The 22,416-nt window shown below is 39.0% G+C and overlaps 1 protein-coding gene across 19 annotated transcripts in view; it reads left to right on the top strand.

The window, feature by feature from the left end:
• The window catches only part of DERA (deoxyribose-phosphate aldolase), a 328,684-nt gene that overhangs the window by 107,509 nt on the left and 198,759 nt on the right, over positions 1-22,416 (top strand). For 6 of the 19 annotated variants that reach the window (XR_014803801.1, XR_014803802.1, XR_014803800.1 and 3 more), the window contains exons 7-10: positions 2,422-2,534; positions 6,901-7,050; positions 8,270-8,412; positions 9,219-9,341. Coding sequence is in view for 6 of the 19 variants with exons in the window: in XM_084956682.1 (XP_084812808.1) it covers positions 2,422-2,534; positions 6,901-7,050; positions 8,270-8,326 (320 nt within the window). In the remaining 13 variants the exon portion in view is untranslated. Of the gene's footprint in view, positions 1-2,421; positions 2,535-6,900; positions 7,051-8,269; positions 8,940-9,218; positions 13,216-22,416 lie in introns of those variants that run through there. The other 13 variants (XM_084956682.1, XM_005664048.4, XM_001926178.8 and 10 more) reach the window with 8 other exon arrangements.

The following is a 22,416-nucleotide window of genomic DNA, read 5'->3' as shown; positions in this document are numbered from 1 at the left end:
GGGATGCTCCTCTTACATCTATTTATGTCATTCCTTCTCTTTGCTTGTTATTTCTACGGTTGTAAGGCCGGGCATTGGTTCTATAGTCCCATTCATTCATTCATTTATCCATCAATTTAGCACATACCTACCTAGGGGCCTTTGCACTTCCTATTTCCATGATGGTGATGCTCATTTCACAGATTCCCTTCATCTGTTTCTGCATTTCACTCATCAGAGATCCCTTTATGATGACTCTGTTTAAATATCGCCACATCTTCTCAGATCTGTCACTCTCTTTCTCATTACTTTGCATTATTTTTCTTCATAGCACTTACCTCCAGCTGGCCCTTGTTATATATTTATTTGTTTGTTTATTTTCATTTTCTTCTAGAAAATGTACTCACAAGGGCAGGAACTTTGTTTTGTGTCATGGTCTATTCCCAGCATGTAGAACAGAATCCAGCACATAATAAGCCCTGAATGAATATAGAGTGAATGAATGAATGCAGGCATGACGGACACATCTCCATTTGTCCCAGTGGGGCCTACAGGCTCAAAGGAAAGAAGCTTACGAGGACCTGAGTGGGTAGACCAGAATTCCTATGGTTCTTACACAGACTACAGCCCTACCTAGGTCCTCGCTCCATTTCTCTTTGTATATAACACAACAGTTTACCTAGACCGTTTACATAGATTATCTGTTTTGATTCCTTGTAAAAAATTATGAAGCAAGTGAGAATTTCCAGACATATTTTATAAATAAGAAAGGTTAGGTGGTGGAATTTGCAAGGTAAATATCAACCAGAGCTAGAAACCAGATCTCCTGACTTCTGGCTCATCAAGTGATTACTCAGGATTATTTTTCATCTCCACCTGCTCCTAGAATGTATGCTTTTGAGAGAAAGGCCTTGAATGGTCTGTGTTTCTATTTTCCACTGTGCTTTTCACATAGTATGCTTACTAAAGGTGTGTCAATTTGAACCTTTTGATCCACAGAGTAGTCATGGAAGTGTCTTTTGCAGTTGATATGAGAAGGGAAAGTTTTGGCCACTTCTTTCCTCTGCTTCTTTTGACCATTTCTTTGACGGACCTTGGGAGAGCCTCAGAAATTAGCCTTATACATGGTTCTACAGATTTTGTGGGGTTGGGCTATGAATTGCATAGGAATCACCTGGGATCCTTATTTCTATTCAAATTATGACTCAGTGAGTCTGGTGTAGGGCCTGAGAGTCTGCATTTTCAATAAGCTCCCTGGTAGTGTCTGTGCTACTCATCTGTGGTTGATGTAGAGTGTTTCGAAGTTAGGCCGCCACATAAAGGATGTCTGACTATGTGATCCTCAGTAAGTTTCTGGCCACCACATAAAGGATATCTGACTATGTGATCCTCAGTAAGTTTCTGGAGACACTATGGCACATGGGTTAAGCTTTACTGCTTTAGTTAGAATTCTGCCTCCCCTGCTTATTAACTGTGTGACCTCAAGCCAGTTACTTAACTTTTCTGTGCCTCAATTTCCTCTTTAAAAATGGGGAGCATATTAACATTTAACTTAGTTATCGTGAGGATCAATTGAGTCAATACTTGTGAAGCACCTAGGATAATGCATAGTACACAGTGCTCAGTGAATCTTAACTATTATCACCTCTCTTTGTGCTATTTTGTTAAACTACATCAATAGGTTTAAGATAAATTTGAGAGAAATGAAGTTGTTTAAATATTTGCAAATTGAGCACAGGGAATTACATATAGTCGCTTATGATGGAACATGATGGAGGATAATGTAAGAAAAAGAATGACTGGGTCTCTTTGCCATACAGTAGAAAATTGACAAAACGCTGTAAACCAACTATAATGGAAAAAATGAAAATCATTAAAAAAATTTTAAAAATTGCAAATTGAAACTGCACAGTGCCTTTGCTGAAAATCCCAGTCTGGTTGGAAGACGGCTTTCGTTAATGAACAATCCAGTAGAAACGAGTCTCTCCCTGTGTTGTCACAGCTGTAGCGTGTCCTTTCTAGCACACATAAGAAGATGAGGGGAAAATGAGCAGGTCCTCCTCCTTCAGTTTTGTAGTACAGTGTCATGATAGATGATATTAAACTCAGGGCATATAAATTGTTTCTCTTTATCTCAGTTATGTATTAAATAAACCAACTTGATTTTAATTGGTGTTATGGAAATATGAAGGCGAGATGCCCAGGGGTCATTAGGAATCCATTTGGTACCTAATTTAATTCATCTTATGGTAAGGGGGAAAAAGTACAGACAGAATGACTTTAAAGAGATTTGGTTTTACTTTTTCAAATAATTAATGAAAAATAAAGTTGTGTTTCTCAGGAAAAAAGAAAAATTTATACAACTTGTTTCTTCCACCAATTCAAAAGTGTGAAAAATTAAGTTTTTTAAATTAACAGGGGTTTTTCTTCCTTTTGTTTTAGGGTCAGATTTTATTAAGACCTCTACTGGGAAAGAAACAGTAAATGCCACCTTCCCTGTAGCAATAGTAATGCTACGAGCCATTAGAGATTTCTTCTGGAAAACTGGAAACAAGGTATATTATTGCCAACACATCTTTCTTCAGAGTAAAGATAATGTTATTTATAATACTAGTTATAGCCATGATAACTGTCTTTATATGCAGATGGTGTGCATGAGTTACCTTTGTTAAAATAAAGGTTTAATTTACCTTTCATTACACAAGAACACATTCATGAAGAAAAATGTGTGATTCACAGAAAGTGAGTGTGAGTGTGGGAGTGAGTACATGTGATCAAGATGTAAACTCACTTTATGTCCTTTTATTAACCGAAGACAATTTTATCACTGACAAGAGATTCCTAAATGGGTTCTTTAACGAACTAATTCTGCTGCAACATAGAGGCTTTCTGGTAAGGTGTTGGCCAGCGAAAACAGGTTAATGCAAAAATTAAACTTCCTTGAGGAATGGAAAGAATTGCAGAGTAACATTTATTGAATGATAAGCTGTGGTGGTGATATGAAAAGTATGCAATATAATGGGAAATAATCTTTTCCTGTCATTATTGAAGGACACACATAAATTGGTTTTTCTGTTGGGAAACCCCCGGTCCAGAAAAACTTATTACTTTTAATAATATGAGGTGAAGAGAAAATTCTCGAGGAGATGAACTTATTAAACAAAATAATGAAATGCTGTGAAACAGCAGGGAAAAGGTAGCTAGACGTTATATAGCTCTTGAATTAAATATCCATTTTTGCGTTTTATGGCAGTTGGATGTGCTCTTTGGAAGACTGTTAAGCTGAGGAGGGTATATGCTCGCTTTTGTCAGCTTTTCGAAAAATAATACATATTTTTTGAAACATATGAATTTAAAAGGAAAAAATGCGTATGAGGTGTTTTTTAAAATGAGTTTGGATTTTCCTTTTCACTTCAAGTTGCTTGTTTAGCCGCAAATTATCTCAAAGGATTTTTTTTTTTTTACATCATTGGAGAGAAAGGTAATTTTTTTTTTTAATGAGACTTTTCCTTCTTGAAAGGCATCTTTTAAAACTAATCTCTTGATTTCTGCTGAATAGAAACCCCCAAAAGAACTTTAATCCTTTGCCAATTGGATGTGATAACTTTATACGTGACTGTGTTTCAGTTTATTTTGGAATCAGAGACCTTTTTTAAGAATGTACTTGGGTGTGAGAGGAAATGAACTCCTTCCAGAATTTTTACCTTCAGGATACCTTCATATCTTAAAAGAATACAAATAGAATAAATATCTACTGTGACCTACATATGAAAATTGATCCAATTTGAGTAACCTCTACTTGGTAGCCTTTCTGCAGTGATCCAAATTTTAAAAAGAAAGAAAGAAAGGAAAGCTATAAAAATGAGAACTCTAGATTTGGGACCCCCCAAATGAGATCACCACCACTCACTGGACCAGTGGTTGTTATTTGCAGCCAAAGACCATCCTAATAGATGTGAAGCATTTTGTACTTTTATAGGTGCCTGGGCCCTCACCCCTGGCAGTCCTGGATCTGGGTCAGTCCTCAGGCATCTGTACGTTTGTTTCATAACCTCCCTGGTTGGGGTTAAAACTTTCCATTGAGGCCCCAGTTCTGTTTTGTTTTCAACAAACATTCATTGAGGTGTTAACCTGTGTGCCATGTTAACCTGTGTTAAGTGCTAGGGATGCAAAAGTGAACAAGTCCCTTCCCCAGAGCACTTACACAGCAGGCAAAGCATTTCAGTAAATGTTTTAAATGTTCACTGTTCTAGACCAGAGTAGAGAGGGACATTTGGCTCTCTCTCCCTCTCTCTCTCTCTATTTTTTTTTTTTTTTTTTTTTTGGCTTTTTAGGGCTGTACCCACAGCACATGGAGGTTCCCAGGATAGGGGTCCAATTGGAGCTGTAGCCACCGGCCAATGCCACAGCTACAGCAACACGGGATCCAAACTGTGTCTGCGACCTACACCACAGCTCATGGCAATGCTGCATCCTTAACCTACTGAGCACGGCCAGGGATTGAACCGGAGTCCTCATGGATACTAGTTGTGTTTGTTAACTGCTGAGCCATGACAGGAACTCCCCATTTTTCTCTCTCTTATTACTTCCTTTTTAATTGTATTGCCCCTTTCCTCAGCTAATAAAGTTCATCTGGGTTTTATTGAGAAGTGGACAGGTAGGCTTTAACTTATATTCATCTCAATCACATCTGATTTCACACAGAGAGGACCTGTGTGTACCTGCAAATCAGGGGCATTTTTTTCAGGTTGTTGACAAGCTGCCCAGGCAGCCCCTAGACTATAAAGCTTCTATATCGTTGATTTAAGGGGTGTTTTAAAATGTGATGAGCTGCCTTCCAGACCATGATTAGTGTCATTCCTGAGAAGCAGAGGTTTGATACCTCATAACTGATTTCATTGCAGATTTATGTTCTCCATATTCTCTTCCTTAAAAAAAAAAGATAAACTAATGCTCAAACCTCTCTTTTGAAACATTGCCAGGCTTGCTGACACAACTGAATTATGTAGAAAAATCTATGTGCAGCACTGCCTAATTGACAGAAATGTTCCTGTGATTAACATGTATGCTAATATCAGCTAACTGATTTTTTTTTTGCCTCATCTCAAAAAATAACCTCACTCCACTTACCTCTCCCTCTTCCCCCATCTCCCCTCACCCGTACAGGGTCACTTTGGCCTCCAGAGTAATAGGCAGTTAGGGTCAGAATCTCTGCAGGATTGTTATTTAACTGTGTGACATGTAACTGAGCTTGGAAAACCAGTTAGAAGGCTTCTGGTGTTCCATGTGAGGATTTGTTTGTTTGTTTGTTTGTTTGTTTTTGCTTTTTCGGCCATACCTGCAGCATATGGAAGTTCCCAGGCCAGGGATTAAATCCAATCCAGAGTACCCAATCCAGTGCTGGATCCTTTAACCCACAGCACTGGACCAGGGATTGAACCCGCACCTTCTCAGCAACCCAAGCTGTTGCGGTCAGATTCTTAACCCACTACACCACATTGCCAACTCCCATGTGAGGACTGACAAGGGTCTAAGCTAAAACAGTGGAAGGTCAGAGTGGAGAGGAAAGTGTGCGTATAGGAGATGGAGGAGTCCAGAGGGTGGGATTGATGGAACTTGACTGTTGGTCACTGGGTGTGGTGAGGAACATGGAGGAGCCAGATTAACTCAGAGTTTCTAGCTTGGGTTTGTTGACCTAAAGCAAATAGATTGCCAGATATTTCTGTAGCAGTGGGCGGGGGGGTGGTATTTGGGATCAGCGACCATGGCGAGCCACATGCAAGTCCCCACAGGGCAAGGGAGGAAGAAGGCTTTGTAGAGAGGAGAAGGAAGATGGGTGGGGATAGTAGACAGGGAATCCAGGGCTTTTCATTGGCTGAGTTCTTGCCAGGAAAAAAGAGGAGTCTTCCCTCTTCCTTTGGGCTTTGCTATCTAGGGAGTTAGAGCATCCCTTTTTGGTCCCCTGACTCTATTTAATGGAGGTTTCTGTTCACCGATTTTTTACAGGTGGTTGATGGGATCATTCATTTATCGTGTCCCTTCTCTGGCATTTTGTCAGTAGTCACCTCTGCCGATGCTGCCTGTCAGAGCAGCCAAACTCTGAGTGAGCTTTGGTACTTTGGCTTTGGGTGTTTTCTCTATCAGATAGTGAAGTTCTTGAGACAAGTATATCCAGATGAGCAGGTTTTACTATATATAGAACATACGTATCCTTTTCTCATGGACTCGGGGACATCGTTTGTAAACCTCAGATATTGGCTGAATTGTGCTGTTCTATGGTCACCTTCAGAGACCTCTGAAGTGTGCAGGTCATATACACTGTCTTTTTCACCTGTGCATATTTAACTGTTTGACTGCTTTACTTGGTCTGCTTACAACTTAGAAAAGAAGTCCCTGCAGTTAAGTTCATTAAAATAACCATCACCTCTCCTTGCTGATTGCCACCAGTGCGGTTAGTGTGGCCTCAATGATTCTCTCTTGTTTCACATCCACTGCAGCTCAGGATGAAGGACTGAAAGGTGTACATTTCTGCTGGCCTCCTGGTAGAAATGGAAAGTGAATGGGCTTTTGTGATGTGTTTTCCTATTTATTGACACCTCTCTTGTTTAGGTTCACAGCTATTGTCCTGATGGTTGGGGTTTATGACTTTCCAATAAGTGAAATGTTAATGAGGGTTATTAACTCTCATTAGCGTCTCCTCAGAAGCACTGACATTCTTCCCATTAATCTTGGAAAAGTCATTTTATAGTGTAAATGGGTGTGAGTCAGTGCTCTAGGCTCTTTTGCTGGGGGAGGTGAAATAAGCTTTAGAAAAGAGAAAATGGAGACCCTGTGTTAATGCAGGAGTTTTTTGTTTTGTTTTTTTTTTTAAAGGAATCCAATAACAATAAGCATTGTTCTCTTTCCCACTTCCCCTCTTAGATAGGCTTTAAGCCAGCAGGAGGCATCCGAAGTGCAAAGGACTCCCTGGCTTGGCTCTCTCTCATAAAGGAAGAGCTAGGAGATGAGTGGCTGAAGCCAGAACTCTTTCGAATAGGTGCCAGCACCCTCCTAGCAGACATCGAGAGGCAGGTGAGGAACAATCCATTGTCCTTGAAACAAACTGACAAGTATTTTTGAGAAACAAATAAAAAGTCGCTTATTCAAAGACATACAGATGCCCAACAGGCACATGAAAAGATGCTCAATATCACTAATTATTAGAGAAATGCAAATCAAACTACAGTGAGGTATCAACTCACACCACTCAGAATGGCCATCAACAAGAAGTCTACAAGTGATAAATGCTGAAGAGGATGAGGAGAAATGGGAACCCTCCTACACTACTTATGGGAATATAAGCTTGCGCAGCCACTACGGAGAACATAAATATGGCGTTAAAAAACTAAATACGGAACTACCGTATGATCCAACAATCTCACTCCTGGGCATATATCTGGAAAAAAAGAAAACTCTAGATGGAAAGATACATACACCCCACTGTTCATTGCAGCACTATTCACAATAGCCAAAACATGGAAGCAAACTAAATGTCCATCAACAGATGAATGGATAAAGATGTGATGCATACACATACATAAAGATACATACAATGGGATATTACTCAGCCATAAAAAATATGAAATAATGCCATTTGCAGCAGCATGAATGGACCTGGAGATTATCACACTAAGTGATGTCAGAGAGAGACAAATATCATGTGATATCACTTGTATGTAGAATCTAAAAAAAAAAATGGTGCATATGAACTTATTTACAAAGCAGAAGTAGACTCACAGATGTTGAAAACACATTTATGGTTACCAAAAATGAAAGGCAGGGGAGGGATAAATGAGGAATTTGGAATTAACAGATATATGCTACTATATATAAAATAGATAAACAACAAGGACCTACTGTATAGTACAAGTGACTATATTCGATAGCCTGTAATAACCTATAATGGAAAAGAATCTGAAAAAGAATATATATATAAAAAACTGAATAACTTTGAGGTACACTAAAACTAATACAACACTGCAACTCAGCTATATCTCAATTTTTATAAAAGTCATTTATTGGGCTATGAGAACTAAGAAAACATTTCATTGGCCTCATCGTACCCAACCTCTGCCTTCTTTCAAGCAAACCTCCACCTGAAGTAGATTAGGTGGAGATTCTGCTGAAGTGCATCATAGATGGGTCTTTATTATGAAATGTTAACTAAAATTATATGTACTAGTATAATTATTGATTGATATGTATAGTATTATAATAATTAATGATTAACTAAATTCTGCTTTCTCAACAGATTTACCATCATGTGACTGGAAGATATGCAGCTTATCATGATCTTCCGATGTCTTAGAACAGCAATAAGTCCTTCCCAACAATGTTTAAAAATTCTTTTTCTACGTGATCCCTAAAATCATTTAATAAAAAATGGGGGACTAGGTAACTGACCTTTTCCCTTAAAATTTCCATAGAATTTAACTCAAAGAATGAAAGGGACAAACCAAATTATCTACACATGGTCCCCACTTCAGGCACATCTGAAAGGTCTTAATTACCAGAAGAGCTGCAATGTTAATTTTGTGACAGTTTTCACTTAAGAACTCTGGGTAAAATGTTCATGGTAGCTTTGACAACATTAAGTTCTAAGGAAGTGGAATGTTGACTTGCCTAAGAACCATGCTGCAGCATAAGAAAACAGGGTGCCCTGTACTACCAACTTTGGGAGTCAATCACTCAGCACTGAATTCCTGCCGGGAAGATCCATCTTTAATTTTTGCAGCACATATGCTCTTTTACTAATTGTTTTGCTAATGAAATTTCTGTCATTGTTCTATGAAACTATGGGTATATCATTGAATTTTTTTTAATTAAAAAAATTCCTTTTTTTTATTATTAAAAAACCCTTTAAATTGTAATAATACATATTAAAAGGTTAATCTATTAAACATACAAAGAGGTTTTATCAATGACTTTCTGAATCTCTGTAAGTAGAGTCTTTGGTTATTTATCTCAGATAAAGCACTTCAGTACATTATTAATAAATACAACTTCTGTCTATATTCTGAAACTTTCTGGTGGCGTGAATAGGGAAAACACAGCCCTAACATAACACTTAATATGTGCTACACTCTTTGTATTTATCAATTTACTTAAGCCTGCTTTAATCTCTGTTACAGTAAGGTTTGTACAGTAAGATTTGTAACCCCCACAACAGTAAGTACTGATGTTATCATCCTTTTATACAGATGAGGGACTGAGGCACAGAGAGCTTAAGCAACTTGCCAAAGGTCACAGAGCTCAAAATTAACAGAGTCAAGAATCAAGCCCAGGCAGGCAGTCTGAATCCTGAGTCTGTGCAGTCACTACAGGTATGTAAACCTGTCCCCCAGCACACATGGTCATGGACGCAGAGCCACAGTCAGCTAGGGGGAATGGTAATCTGCTTTGTGCAAAAATGGTTCCTTTACTCTGTCTCTTTCAGCTTCCCGCCTCCACCTTTTTTTGCGTGTTAACCTCTGCCACATTTTAGATCTTAAATTGTCTTAAATGGTGATTTTCTTGGAGAACATCTTTTTTCCTCCCTGAGTGAGTCTCCAGCTATTCATAAGGGGAAAACTCTGGCCTGGGAGTCAGTTACCATTTCATCTTCTTATCTGCTCTTCTTCTTTAGTGTTGTGACCTCGGTCTAGTCTGTTCACGTATCTGGACCTCAGTTTCTTCATCTGTAAGATAAATGGGTTGGGGCTGGTGATATCAAGATTTTTTCGGCCCTTAAATTACATTACCCTAAGGATAATCATCACACATCCAAGAAAATGGTTTATGGCTATAAAGAGAAGAGACTTGCAGCAATCTAAATTAGAATTTGCCTCTTGGGAGTCAATTAGGCACGTACCTCAAAGCACCTCTCCGATTGTAAATAAGTGATTAAAATAAGAATAGAAAAGAAATTCTGCTTTCCCCCAGCACCTTAGCAGAAGGATGTGGATGTGGTCAGTGGCTCTGAATGCTGTTTCCACCTTCATAACACGCTGCCCGTGTGCCCACCAGCCCAATGGCCAGTCACCTTTGGAGAGAAACTTTGCAGAAAAATAATTACATTCCATCACCTTTGAAGCTATTCCAATTTCACAGGGGTTTCTGTTTTCCTCCCATTAAACCCAGCTGGTCATTTCAGTTGATCAAGTGAACAGGCATCATTATCTTCAATTTTAATTTATATGAGGCATCCACTGAAATTGACCTCTGCGGACAATTATAGATTCACATAGGAAATTAAGACTGGTGAGTCCCTCAAACCTATTAGAGGTTGATGAGCATGGCCTGATCTAAAAGTAAGTAATCATATATTTGGGGGGACAGTTTATTCCAAAGACTATCAGGCTCTTCATCAGGTATGTCTGCCCCTTACCTGGCTCTTGAAATCAAATATAACACAGATGACTTTAATAGGAAGATGCTAGTAAACGTTGATTGCTATGAAAACATAAGAGGAAGAGGTCATTTTTGAGGTGACTGATTTACTACAAGCAGATTTGTAAATTTCATAACACAGGGAACAGATGCTTTATACAATCAGAAAATGAGTTACTGTGTGCTGTGTTTAAAGCTTCTAAGTTAGTGAAAGTAACCCCTTCCACCCCCACCCCCCCGCAAAAATTGTTGCAATGGTTCAATGAAGAATATTTAAGCCTTAAGATATTTAAAAATGGCCAATCATGTAATTTAAAGAGACCTAAGAGACTGTCTAGTTCTGTTTTTTCATGAGGGGAAAAAAAACCACCAAAACCTCAAAGTTAGGGAAATCACTTATGCAAGGTCACATAGAAAGTCAGAGCTGAGCCCAGAACCTAGATTCACTTCATTGCCATGAAATGTTTTACAAGACGTAGCCTGGACTTTGGAACTGAGAGCGTCTTACCTGTTTATACACTCTGCCATACCCAGTATTCTGTTGGTCATCATGTGAATTTCAGACTTTCAAAAGACTCACTTTTGCCTCTTGTCATCTAAGTGGTGGCTTCGAGAAGACCAACCATTTAAATCTAGCCCAAGTGATAGTGTGGTTAATTTAATCTGTTAGGCTTTCAGAATTTGGGGTAATCTCAAGAGTTGACTTTTTAAAGAAAGTTGAATGTTGCTTTATTTTGTTTTTAAGAAAAAAAGAGGGGGGCACTTTTTTGGATTGTAGTTTGTCTACAATTGGAGAGAAAATGACTAACATAATCACAAAACAATTTCACACTTACAGGATCTTTGCCTCATTTTGGGCTCTTTCAGTGCTAAGTGGAAATTTAGGCACCTTAGTTTGCATGAAATATAGCTTCCAAGGAGACCAGTGATAAAACAGGAACTGTTGGAGAAATCTACCTGGAGGGGCATCCTCACAGTGACGCTGTGAAGTCTCTGTCCTGAATGAGCAGAACAGTTGCCACATCCTACACATACGTCGTAACCCAAATCCAGAGAAACCAAATCAGTTTCTTAACAGAAGTCAACTTACACTTCCAGTACAGAGGGAAACCAGTGTTCCTTTTTCTTCCATCAACTTGATCCTTTTTTAACACGGCATAAGCAGGGCCAGGGTGCAGAGATAGAAGAAGAAGGACTTTGAAGAGATCCTGCTTTTAAAGGAAATGAAACATTCTGCCCATTTGGGCACTAGGAGAAAGGTATGAGGTGAAATCAATTTCTATATTCGTTTTCCCAATCGTGCTCAAGAGTCTTGCTTCCCAAAGGAAACTGGATATTTTATAACCACCACCAAATGATCCTTTCCAGAAATGACCATAGGTAACAGCTGGCTGATATATAAAATATGTAGTAAAAATAATTATTTTTAATTAACTAAACCTTGCTCAGGAGAGAGAGTCAGAGGCATATCCATCTGGTCAATTCTTACTTAATAGGGCAAATGAGAATCAGAATGTTTAGACCAATATATGTGAAATACTTAGTGACCTTACAATGAACTAACTTTTTTTTTTTTTAGGAAGAGGAACAGGGATGAAGAGGAAGAATCAAAATATCTAGAGAGAACAGACCCAAAATTTGAGTTTTTATTTTAAGAAGTATATCTCATACTGTAAAACAGGTAGAATAGAAGAAAATGCCACTTAGGTTTTGTGCCATTATTTGGTTCAATGATAGGAAATGTGTTTCAATTAATTTCAACAGTCAAATTAGGGAGCTCCCATCGTGGTGCAGTGGAAACGAATCCAACTAGGAAGCATGAGGTTGTGGGTTCGATTCCTGGCCTCATTCAGTGGGTAAAGATCTGGTGTTGTGAGCTGTGGTGTAGGTTGCAGACACGGCTTGGATCCTGCGTTGCTGTGGCTGTGGCGTAAGCTGGTAGCTGCGGCTCCAATTCAACCCCTAGCCTGGGAATATCCATATCCTGTGAGTGAGGCCTTAAAAAGCAAAAACAAACAAACAAAAAACAGTCAAATTAGGTCATATTTTACTCTGGAGCTTGACAAGGATGATGAGTTTTTTAAAAAGACTTAAAAGGAGTTGGAATTATTTAGCCTGAGAAGATTGAAGTGTAATTGATGTCTTAACAGTCTCGAAGATACTTCCATATGGGGTCTTTGTAACCAAGAGTTCTAAATCCCCTCTAGAGAAGAAGAAATGAGTCTATGCTACATGTAAAGTGATGTTAGTTCTAGGGAAGAACTCCTTTAATGCTCTGAAATGTGTTATTGAGAAGATATATCTTGCTCTTCCATTCTCACAAGTAAATTCTCCTTTGATTGGAGTGGTTTAGCTCTGTTCCCAAAGAAGGTGGTTCTCAAACTTTCGTATGCAACAAAACACCAGGAGAGTTTATAACACAGAATTCTGGACCCCACCCCCAGAGTTTCCAGGTCAGTAAAGCTTTCATTTCCAAGAAATTCCCAAGTGATACTGATTCTCTGATCCAGGAACCCCGCTTTTAAAACCGCTGTGCTGGAGTTCCCGTCGTGGCGCAGTGGTTAACGAATCCGACTAGGAACCATGAGGTTGCGGGTTCGGTCCCTGCCCTTGCTCAGTGGGTTAACGATCCGGCGTTGCCGTGAGCTGTGGTGTAGGTTGCAGACGCGGCTCGGATCCCGCGTTGCTGTGGCTCTGGTGTAGGCCGGTGGCTACAGCTCCGATTCAACCCCTAGCCTGGGAACCTCCATATGCCGCGGGAGCGGCCCAAGAAATAGCAACAATAACAACAACAACAACAACAACAACAACAACAACAAAAAAATAAAACCGCTGTGCTAATAAGCACCTAGATTCCAAAGTAAATGTATCCTTTCAGTGGTAAAATCCACTGGCTGCAGCCCTTCTTTATCCTGAAACTCTAGGATAAATGTGTGTATTTTATTGCTTTTCATAGCCAAGAATAAGAGAGGGAACAGTGGAAATAGCATTAATTCTTTCACACAATAGGCAGTGGACTTGATCATACTTTGGACTTAAAAGCAAACTGGAGCCTACATTTTAGATGAGTTTAGAATCATCCACAAAATCTTCTGAAGCATTTCAGCAAGCCTCAATAGTAAGATTCAGTGGTATTTATTTTTACCTCTTTGGAATTCTTTAACTTTTGGTAATTCTAGTATAATTGCACTTAAAACCAAGACCTATTTTAACAGAGCTCATTCCTTAACTTATATGTGAAACAGATAAAATGTTCTAGGAAAGGAACCTTTCACATATACTTGGCATCTTAATGTGAAGCTTCTGTGTGTAAGGGATCTCTAGACTGAGAGTTGATGAAAACATTCAAGGCTAAAGATGTTTCAAATTTGTTTTTTGTTTGTTTTTGCTTTTTAAATGTTTATTCTGCCAGTACTATACATAGTAAAGCCATGGTTTTTAGTTGCAAGTAACAAAACTCTATCCAGATTAAGCAGGAAATAAGTTTATTTTTTAAGGCATACTGAGTAACCTACAGAGTATCTAGGAAGGCCAGATAGGCATAGAGACAGCCAGCTAGAAATAACAGCCCAAACACTTTGGAACTGCTTCATTGGAAACTCAACTGCTACCACTTCTGGGCATTTGAACCGAAAACCTCTGCCTTTGCTGCCCCTGCAAGCTGGGATCCTCACGCTGCTCTCTTGGGTGTCAAACTTGTATGTAGTTATGTCTGATTGTTAGAGCCTCAGTTGCATGTCTGTATTCTAGCTGTAAAGGAACCTGGGAAAGCAACTTTGGCCTTTTGGGGGAAAGTGGTACATAGTATTCAAAAGATGTTCGATGATCACTAGCCACGATAGTTGTCAACTACAATATAACAAGGTGATGCTGGAGAGATTGTTCACACTTTGTGATATAAAAGGACTTAATATCCTCAACTCTATTTCCACTCTGGTCAATCCCTAAAGCTAAATTCTGCAAAGTCGCCCCTTGTTTCTTGGTCCTATACAACAGGTATAGAGATATCCTAGGATGTCGTGTGTGTGTGTATTTCTTTTTAGGGCCACACCTGCAGCATATGGAAGTTCCCAGGCTAGGGATCAAATCTGAGCTGTAGCTGCAAACCTGCACCACAGCTATAGCAACGCCAGATCCAAGCTGCATCTGCGACCTACACCACAGCTCATGGCAACTCCATATCTTTAACCCACTGAGCGAGGCTAGGGATCGAACCTGTGTCCTTATGGATACTAGTCGGGTTCATTACCCCTGAGTCATGATGGGAACTCCCTGTGATGTCCTTTTTACACTCTTTCTCACCAGTAGTATATGTGCCCCTTCCCCAAAATACTTAAACTAATATTTCTTTAGACAGCTATCTTTTGACTTCCTGCCAGGAGTAATGATACAATTGGGTTTTTTCCACTTCCTCCCAAAGCCACCTGTTTCTTGACGATCGTATAATTTTCATAGCATATTCTTTAGACTTTGAAATGTATTTATAGCTCTATTACATGATTTATCAGGTACAGTAATCTTTCAATTCTCTGCTCTACCAGACAAGAAAATCATCACGTTGACATAACTACCCACCATCTGTCCTCTTCCGCTCCAAACCTTTGCTCTATTGTTTCTCCATCATTGGCGTTTATAACATGTAAATTCTGTTCTGTGACCATTATCTCCAAAATTGTTTTAGTTTTAATCCTGCCGTTAAATGACATAAACATTTAGGACAAGTATTCTCTTTGCTCTTCAAAATTCAGCCCTTAGTAATTCCTTCAGGAGGGGCTTGGGGTATGTTCCTTGGGTTTTGCAAGTTCAAAAAATGTTCATTTTCATTATGCTTTGATGACTCTGGCTGTGTACTCCTCTTGAATCATGTACTTTATATCCCCAATGACTTGTACCACTGCTTCAGTGTCTTCTGCCGTTAATTGATTTTGTGAAAGTAACATTTTGACTTAAGCTTTTTGCCTCAATGCACAATAGTTTTTTCTCTTTCGATTCCAGTAAACTTACCGAACATAATTCAGTGTTGAATGTTTTGTGTCAGTTTTTCCTTAAGTTCAGCATACCCTCTCAGTCTGTAGATTTGTGACACATTTCTAGAAAGTGACTTTGAAAAGTATCTTTTTTCCCTGTTATATTTTTTATATTTTATTCATCTAGATACTACTTATTGCATATGTTAAGACCTTTTTAATCTGTCCTGTCTTGCTATTTTTTTTTCTAATTCTTTTGAATTCCTTTTTTTCTACTTCTTTGAATTGCACTCTATTCCTGACATTCTTTCCATGTGTTTAGCAGAATCTGCTGGTTGCCAGGGAAATATTTGTTTCCTGGGCTCTGCCAAATCATATTTCACTTCCTGTTGTCTTGCAGCATCTTCCCTGAACTCTTGTATATTTGATATGATCTCTTGTTTTATAGATATGGTAGCTTTATTTTGGTCTTTTTGTTTGATTTTAAGTTTATGGCAATATGTCTGGCCCAAATTTTTATCTGCCATATGGAAACATTTTTCCTAATTCATGTAGTTTGTCTTCCATTTTATCTGTTTTTCTTCCCTTATTTTCTTGTAGTAGGTTTGCATAGATGCTCATTTTTAAGGAGATGAGGCTTTTTTTTTTCCTGTACCAGCTACTGGCAAGAGATTTATATGGGAGAGATGTCATGTCCATGTTCTAGACTAGCAGAAATTCTTGCTGTTTGTAGGCATTTAAGTTCCTCATGATTTGGAGTTCCCGTCGTGGCGCAGTGGTTAACGAATCCGACTAGGAACCATGCGGTTGCGGGTTCGGTCCCTGCCATTGCTCAGTGGGTTAACGATCCGGCGTTGCTGTGAGCTGTGGTGTAGGTTGCAGACGCGGCTCGGATCCCGTGTTGCTCTGGCTCTGGCGTAGGCCAGTGGCTACAGCTCCGATTCAACCCCTGGCTTGGGAACCTCCATATGCCGCGGGAGCGGCCCAAGAAATAGCAACAACAACAACAAAAGACAAAAGACAAAAAAAAAAAAAAAAAAAAAAAAAAAAAGTTCCTCATGATTCAACATTGTCTTTTTAAGTAAACTCTTTTGGCCTTAACTCTCCCTATCCACCAGAGAGATCCATGGCTTTCAGCCACTCCCATTGCATTCTTTACTGTGGCCCTTCCTCTACAACAAATTGTTTCCTGCAAATAGGAGAGTGCTATTTTCTTTTGTCTCTACCTTCCCTGCTTTTTTATGCCAAACTGGCTCCAGGAAAGCTGTTGCTAGTCTGCACACCTGCCCCATTGATCTGTAGAAGTTATGGGTCTACTTTCTTAGGAGAGGCCACCTTTTTTAATCTGCTGCCTTTGACTGAGGCCAAGGACTTGGAATTTGTATAAATATTACATTGGAGTAGAAGAAGTTTTTAATAGTGCTTGGAATGCATATAAACTCTGATTCACTTTGAAATGAGTAGTGGAAACAATAGCAAATCTAAAACTGAAAGTACTAAGAAATGGGGGTTGGATTTGCGATACCTGAGGCATCTGGTATTATTCAGTATCTCACCCTCAGACAAAACATCTTCCCCGTCAGAGTATGGAGGGGAATAATAATTAAAACTAAAATTGGAAGTGCCTAGCATATAGAAGCTGTTCAAAAAATTCTGGTTCTCTCATGAGATTGTGGGTTCAATCCCTGGCCTCACTCAGTGGGTTAAGGATCCATCATTGCTGTGAGCTGTGGTGTGGGTCACAGATGTGGCTCAGATCCTGCCTTGCTGTGGCTGTGGTGTAGGCCAGCAGCTGTAGCTCCCATTGGACCCCTAGCCTGGTAATCTCCATATGCCACGGGTGTGGCCCTAAAAAGCAAAACAAAACAAAACAAAAAAGGAAGAAAAATTCTGGTTCTCTGCTACCATAACGACACTACAAAAAAAGGGGGAAAATCACATGTGCAAAAATATACTATTTCCATAATACAATTCTAATCTTTTTATGGGTATAAACAAACATGCTTCTTCTGCTCCAGTTCCCTCCTACAAGGACATCCTTGAAACCCATCACTAAACAGCATCAGAAAGTTCATAATCAAAAGTCATGTCTCACTCTTTATGTGCTACTGGGTTTCTGTCATTCTTACAATAAAATTGTCTTGTATCTTTTTAAAATTCTCCTTTTATGGAAGGGAGGTTGTGATGGGTGTGAGAAGAAAGGCTGTGGAGGAATCTAGCCTAAGCAAGTCGGTGCTCTCTATAGGGGTTTTGCACCCATGGATTCAACAGTGGATCAAAAATATTAGAAAAAAAAGGAGTTCCATCATGGCTCAGTGGTTAACGAATCTGACTAGCATCCGTGAAGACACAGGTTTGATCCCTGGCCTTTCTCAGTGGGTTAAGGATCCAGCATTGCCCTGAGCTATGGTGTAGTTTGCAGACGCAGCTCAGATCCTGTGTTGCTGTGGCTGTGGTGTAGGCCAGCAGCTACAGCTCCAATTTGACCACTAGCCTGGGAACCTCAATATGCCACAGGTGTGGCCCTAAAAAGCAAAACAAAAAACAAAAACAAAAAAAAAAAGAAAGAAAAAAGACAATATTAGAAAAAAAATACCAGAAATTTCCAAAAAACAAAACTTGAATTTGCCATGCAGTGGCAACTGCAGGCATATCTTGTTTTATTGTACTTTATTGTGCTTAAGAGATATTGCTGTTTTACAAATTGAAAGCTGTGGCACAGAAAAGAAAATCATGGACTTGGAAAATAGACTTGTGGCTACCTGATGGGAGAGGGAGGGAGTGGGAGGGATCAGGAGCTTGGGCTTATCAGACACAACTTAGAATAGCATGGAGAACTTTGTCTAGATACTCATGTTGCAACAGAACAAAGGGTGGGGGAAAAATGTATACATGTAAGGATGACTTGATCCCCTTGCTGTACAGTGGGAAAAAAATAAATTAAAAAAAAATTGTGGCAATCCTGTGTCAAGCAAATGTATTGGCACCATTTTTCCAACATTGCCTGCATTGTGTCTCAGTGTCACATTTTGTTAATTCTCATAATATTTCAACCCCTTATAGATTGAAATATCTATAAAAATAGATATATTTTGCTGACGGTTCAGATGATGGTTAGCATTTTTTGGCAATAAAATTAAAAAAAAATTTTATTCTAGTCGATTTACAATGTTTTGTCAATTTCTGCTATAGCAAAGTGATCCAGTTATACATTTATATACATTTTTTTCATGTTATCCTCTACTAGTGATTAGTTTTAGTTCCCTGTGCTATACAGCAGGGTCTCATTGCTTATCTACTACAAATGCAATAGCTTGCATCTATTAACCCTAAACTCCCTGTCCATCCCACTTCTCCCCTTCCACGTTGGCAACCATAAGTCTATTCTCCATGTCCATAAGTTTGTTTCTTTTCTATAGGTAGGTTAATTTGTGCCATATATTAGATTCCAGACATAAATTATATCATAGTATTTGTCTTTCTCTTTCTGACTTACTTCACTTAGTATGAGAGTCGACTAGTTCCATCCATATTGTTGCAAAATGTCATTTTGTTCTTTTTTATGGCTGAGTAATATTTCATTGTATATAAAATATTTTTAAATTAAGGAATATACATTATATTTTTAGATGTAATGCTATTGCACACTTAATAGACTACACTGCAGTGTGAATATAACTTTTAGGTGCACTGGGAAACCAAAAAAAAATTGTGTGACCTGTTGTATTGCATTTGCTTTATTGTGGTGGTCTGGAACTGAACCTACAGTATCTTAGGTATGCCCGTATTTACATAGCATTTACATTTGTATTAGCTATTGTAAGTAATCTAAGGTTTTTAAAAAGCATGTGGGAAGGTATGTGGAGGTTATATGTAAACACTACACCATTTTATATAAGGCACTTGAACATCCTTGGATTTTGGAATCTGGGGGGTTCTGGATACTGAGGGACAAAGAACTGGAAGATCTCTTACCTGGAACTTTGCAAGTCTGGGACTCAAGGATGGAGAAAAACACAAGTCAGCAAAGAGGCTCTGAGTGCATCTGTCACCAAACGCACAAGCCTGGATGGGTATAGGGAGCCAGATTTTAAACTGTGAGATCACAGAATAAGAAACTGGGAGTGGGGGAGTTCCCGTTGTGGCTCAGTGGTAACAAATCTGACTGGTATCCATGAGGACACGGGTTTGATCCATTGCCTTGCTCAGTGGGTTAAGGATCCGGCATTGCTGTGATCTGTAGTATAGGTCACAGCACAGACTTGGCTTGGATCCCACATTGCTGTGGCTGTGGTGTGGGATGGCAGCTGCACCTCTGATTTGACCCCTAGTCTGGGAACCTCCATATGTTGCAGGTGTGGCCCCAAAAAGCAAAAAAAAGAAATAAAAAAGAAAAGAAATTGGTGGTGGGTGGCAAACAGATCAAGCAGGGATGGAAGTCTGGGCAGAAAAGTCTGGTTGGCCTGTGTCTTCTCCCTTCATCATAGTGACACATGGGCTGGGGCTTGTAAAGTGACAGGGACAGAGCAGATTGTCAGCATCACCTTTCTGCCGACTCTGAGTGGGAACACTGAGGGGTAAGACACTTGTAACCAGCTTTAAACCCCTTCCAGTAACCAACAAAGTACCTTACGGAATGTAGGTGCTCCAGATTTATCTATTAAATTAATTTAAAAGATAATTACTACTTTGGATAAATACAGAGAAAGTATGATTATAAAATAAGGCTGATCTATAAGATAAGCATCAAAAAATCAGTACCATTCAGGTAGACAAAAGCACAGCTTTGCTAGTGACTTGGAATTCCAAAGTAAATACATGATACATGTTTTTAGGAGGTTTTTTTGTTTTGTTTTGTTTTTTGTTTTTTTTCCCACACAATAGCCACACCTTGAGTTTAATGCATTTTAATTTTTTTGGAACAATGATCCATTTTACCCATGGTTTCTGTAATTTCAGAGTTAAAACTGGCTAGATGAGTTGCAAATGTATGAAAAATGGTTTGGGAAAGCAATTTTTATTCATTAAGTTGTTTGTTTTGATGGGTAAAAAAAGCACATATCTTTTTAAAGCAATGTTTATTTCATGTTTTGAGTGGCAGCAAAAATAATTGCATGTTTGAAATCTCTGAAATATGTTTTAATGCCTTTAAAATGACTTAAGAGCAAATGTGCCAAATTTACTCACTGCTTAAGCCATTCCATGGTTGAACATTAGCTTCACTTTGCAAGCTTTATCGAGCTATTTAATATGTTCTACAATTATGTCTTTTAAACCCCAGTCCATGTCTGTACTGGTGGACTGATTAGAACATTTGATACACCTAAAGCAAGGTTTTGCAGAGAAGAGCTAGTAGTTGTATAGATGCTTGATTCTACTCTAAAAAATGGATATGAGTATTTTTAATATAATATAAAAGAATTATGCAAACATGGTCTTAGAGTAGGATTTTATAGGTAGATTCAATATGTATATGCCTGGTATATGTGCTGAGAATTAGTTTTCAAAAAAGATGAACTGCCTTTCTAATTTCACACCCTTTTCATTTTAATGAGACAAGGTGTTTAAAAGGATTTGGATAAGTCTATAAAATTCAAACCTAAGATTATTCTCCAGCATTTCCTGAGTGCCTAATAAATGTATATTTTAAGTTACTTGGAATTTCTGGAATTGTAGAATTCTTTGAACACATATTTGCTGATACAGATAGTAATTGGTAGTTGATTGTACACTTAGTATGTGGTAGGCAGTGTTCTAAAGTGCTTTCTGTGTATTAACTTTTTGAGCCTCACAGCATGCCTGTAAGATAGGTATGATTATAGCCATTATATTATAGATGAGTTCATTGATGGAGGCAGAGAAAAATGAAATGATGTGCCAGGCACTTTGGGAAAATGAAATCTTTGTGCCATGCTTTCAGGAAAAGGGGATTCACAGAATTATAGAATTTCGGGGGTAAAAACAAACCCCAAAGGTCATTGAATCTAGTCATCCAGCCAATACCAGTGCTCTCAAGCAATCTGTAGGCTGTCGTGGGGATGGAAGAAATAGCAATTCCATGGAATCTCTATAACGAGCCGTATAGGGACAGAAACAGCCCCGTCCTTATAGGTTAAACATGTTATATCAGGCTTTTATTATATTTACTGCTGGGTCTTAGATCTGGGATTTGGCCCGTGTTATTTCCAAATCCTTATATAATGAGCTGTGTTACTGCAGGCTTTTACCATTATAGCTATAAATTCAAACCACACAAATGCACAAAGGCATTCATCCAAGTGTAAAACTACTAGGGAGATGGGAAGAACAAAAACTAAATTGTTAGGTTTGGGGGCTAATTACTGGTGGCACTGGCGTGGCTAGATCTTGATAGGAAACAAGAGTAGTTTGGAAAGCTTTCAGGGGCATTGTGAAAGTCAAGTACAGATTTGTGAGGGTCAAATGATGTAGACAGATTTCAGATGGTGCAATGACATGCATACATTATTCCATAGAAAAAGGGTGCCTCTATGTTTAGTGCTTTCAGATTTGTCAACAGAATAAATGTAGGGGCTAAAGATCTGAGAGCTGTATCAGAGATGCTGTCATAGATACTGTTTCCGCAGTTTTTGAAGGCAGAAATAGTACCTTATTTGTATTTTGTATCCTTTGTGCCTTGCAAGTAATAGTCTTAGTATCACTTGTTGAATTTATATATGTGAGTGCAAAATAGCATGTAAGCAGATAGTTCCCACTGTGGCTCAGTGGAAACGAATCTGATTAGCATCCATGAGGACGCAGGTTCGATCCCTGGCCTTGCTCAGTGGGTTAAGGATCTGGCATTGCCGTGAGCTGTGGTGTAGGTCACAGATGTGGCTTGGATCTGGCATTGCTGTGGCTGTGGGGTAGGCCAGCAGCTACAGTTCTGATCCAACCCCTAGCCTGGGAGCCTCCATAAGCCACGGGTACGGCCCTAAAAAGACACACACACACACACACACACACACACACACAAAAGATGTAAGCAGAGGAGAAACTTTGTCAGGAAGTCAAATAAAGCTTCATGCAATAGGTAATGTTTGAG

The sequence above is a fragment of the Sus scrofa genome, chromosome 5, assembly GCF_054392235.1.
Source record: "Sus scrofa isolate SSC_HxYL_T2T_F1_AM1 chromosome 5, Sscrofa_HxYL_maternal_Yorkshire_Landrace_v2.0, whole genome shotgun sequence".
Classification (NCBI taxonomy): domain Eukaryota; kingdom Metazoa; phylum Chordata; class Mammalia; order Artiodactyla; family Suidae; genus Sus; species Sus scrofa.
The sequence above is the reverse complement of the archived record's forward strand: the minus strand, read 5'-3'. Positions and strand labels throughout refer to the sequence as shown.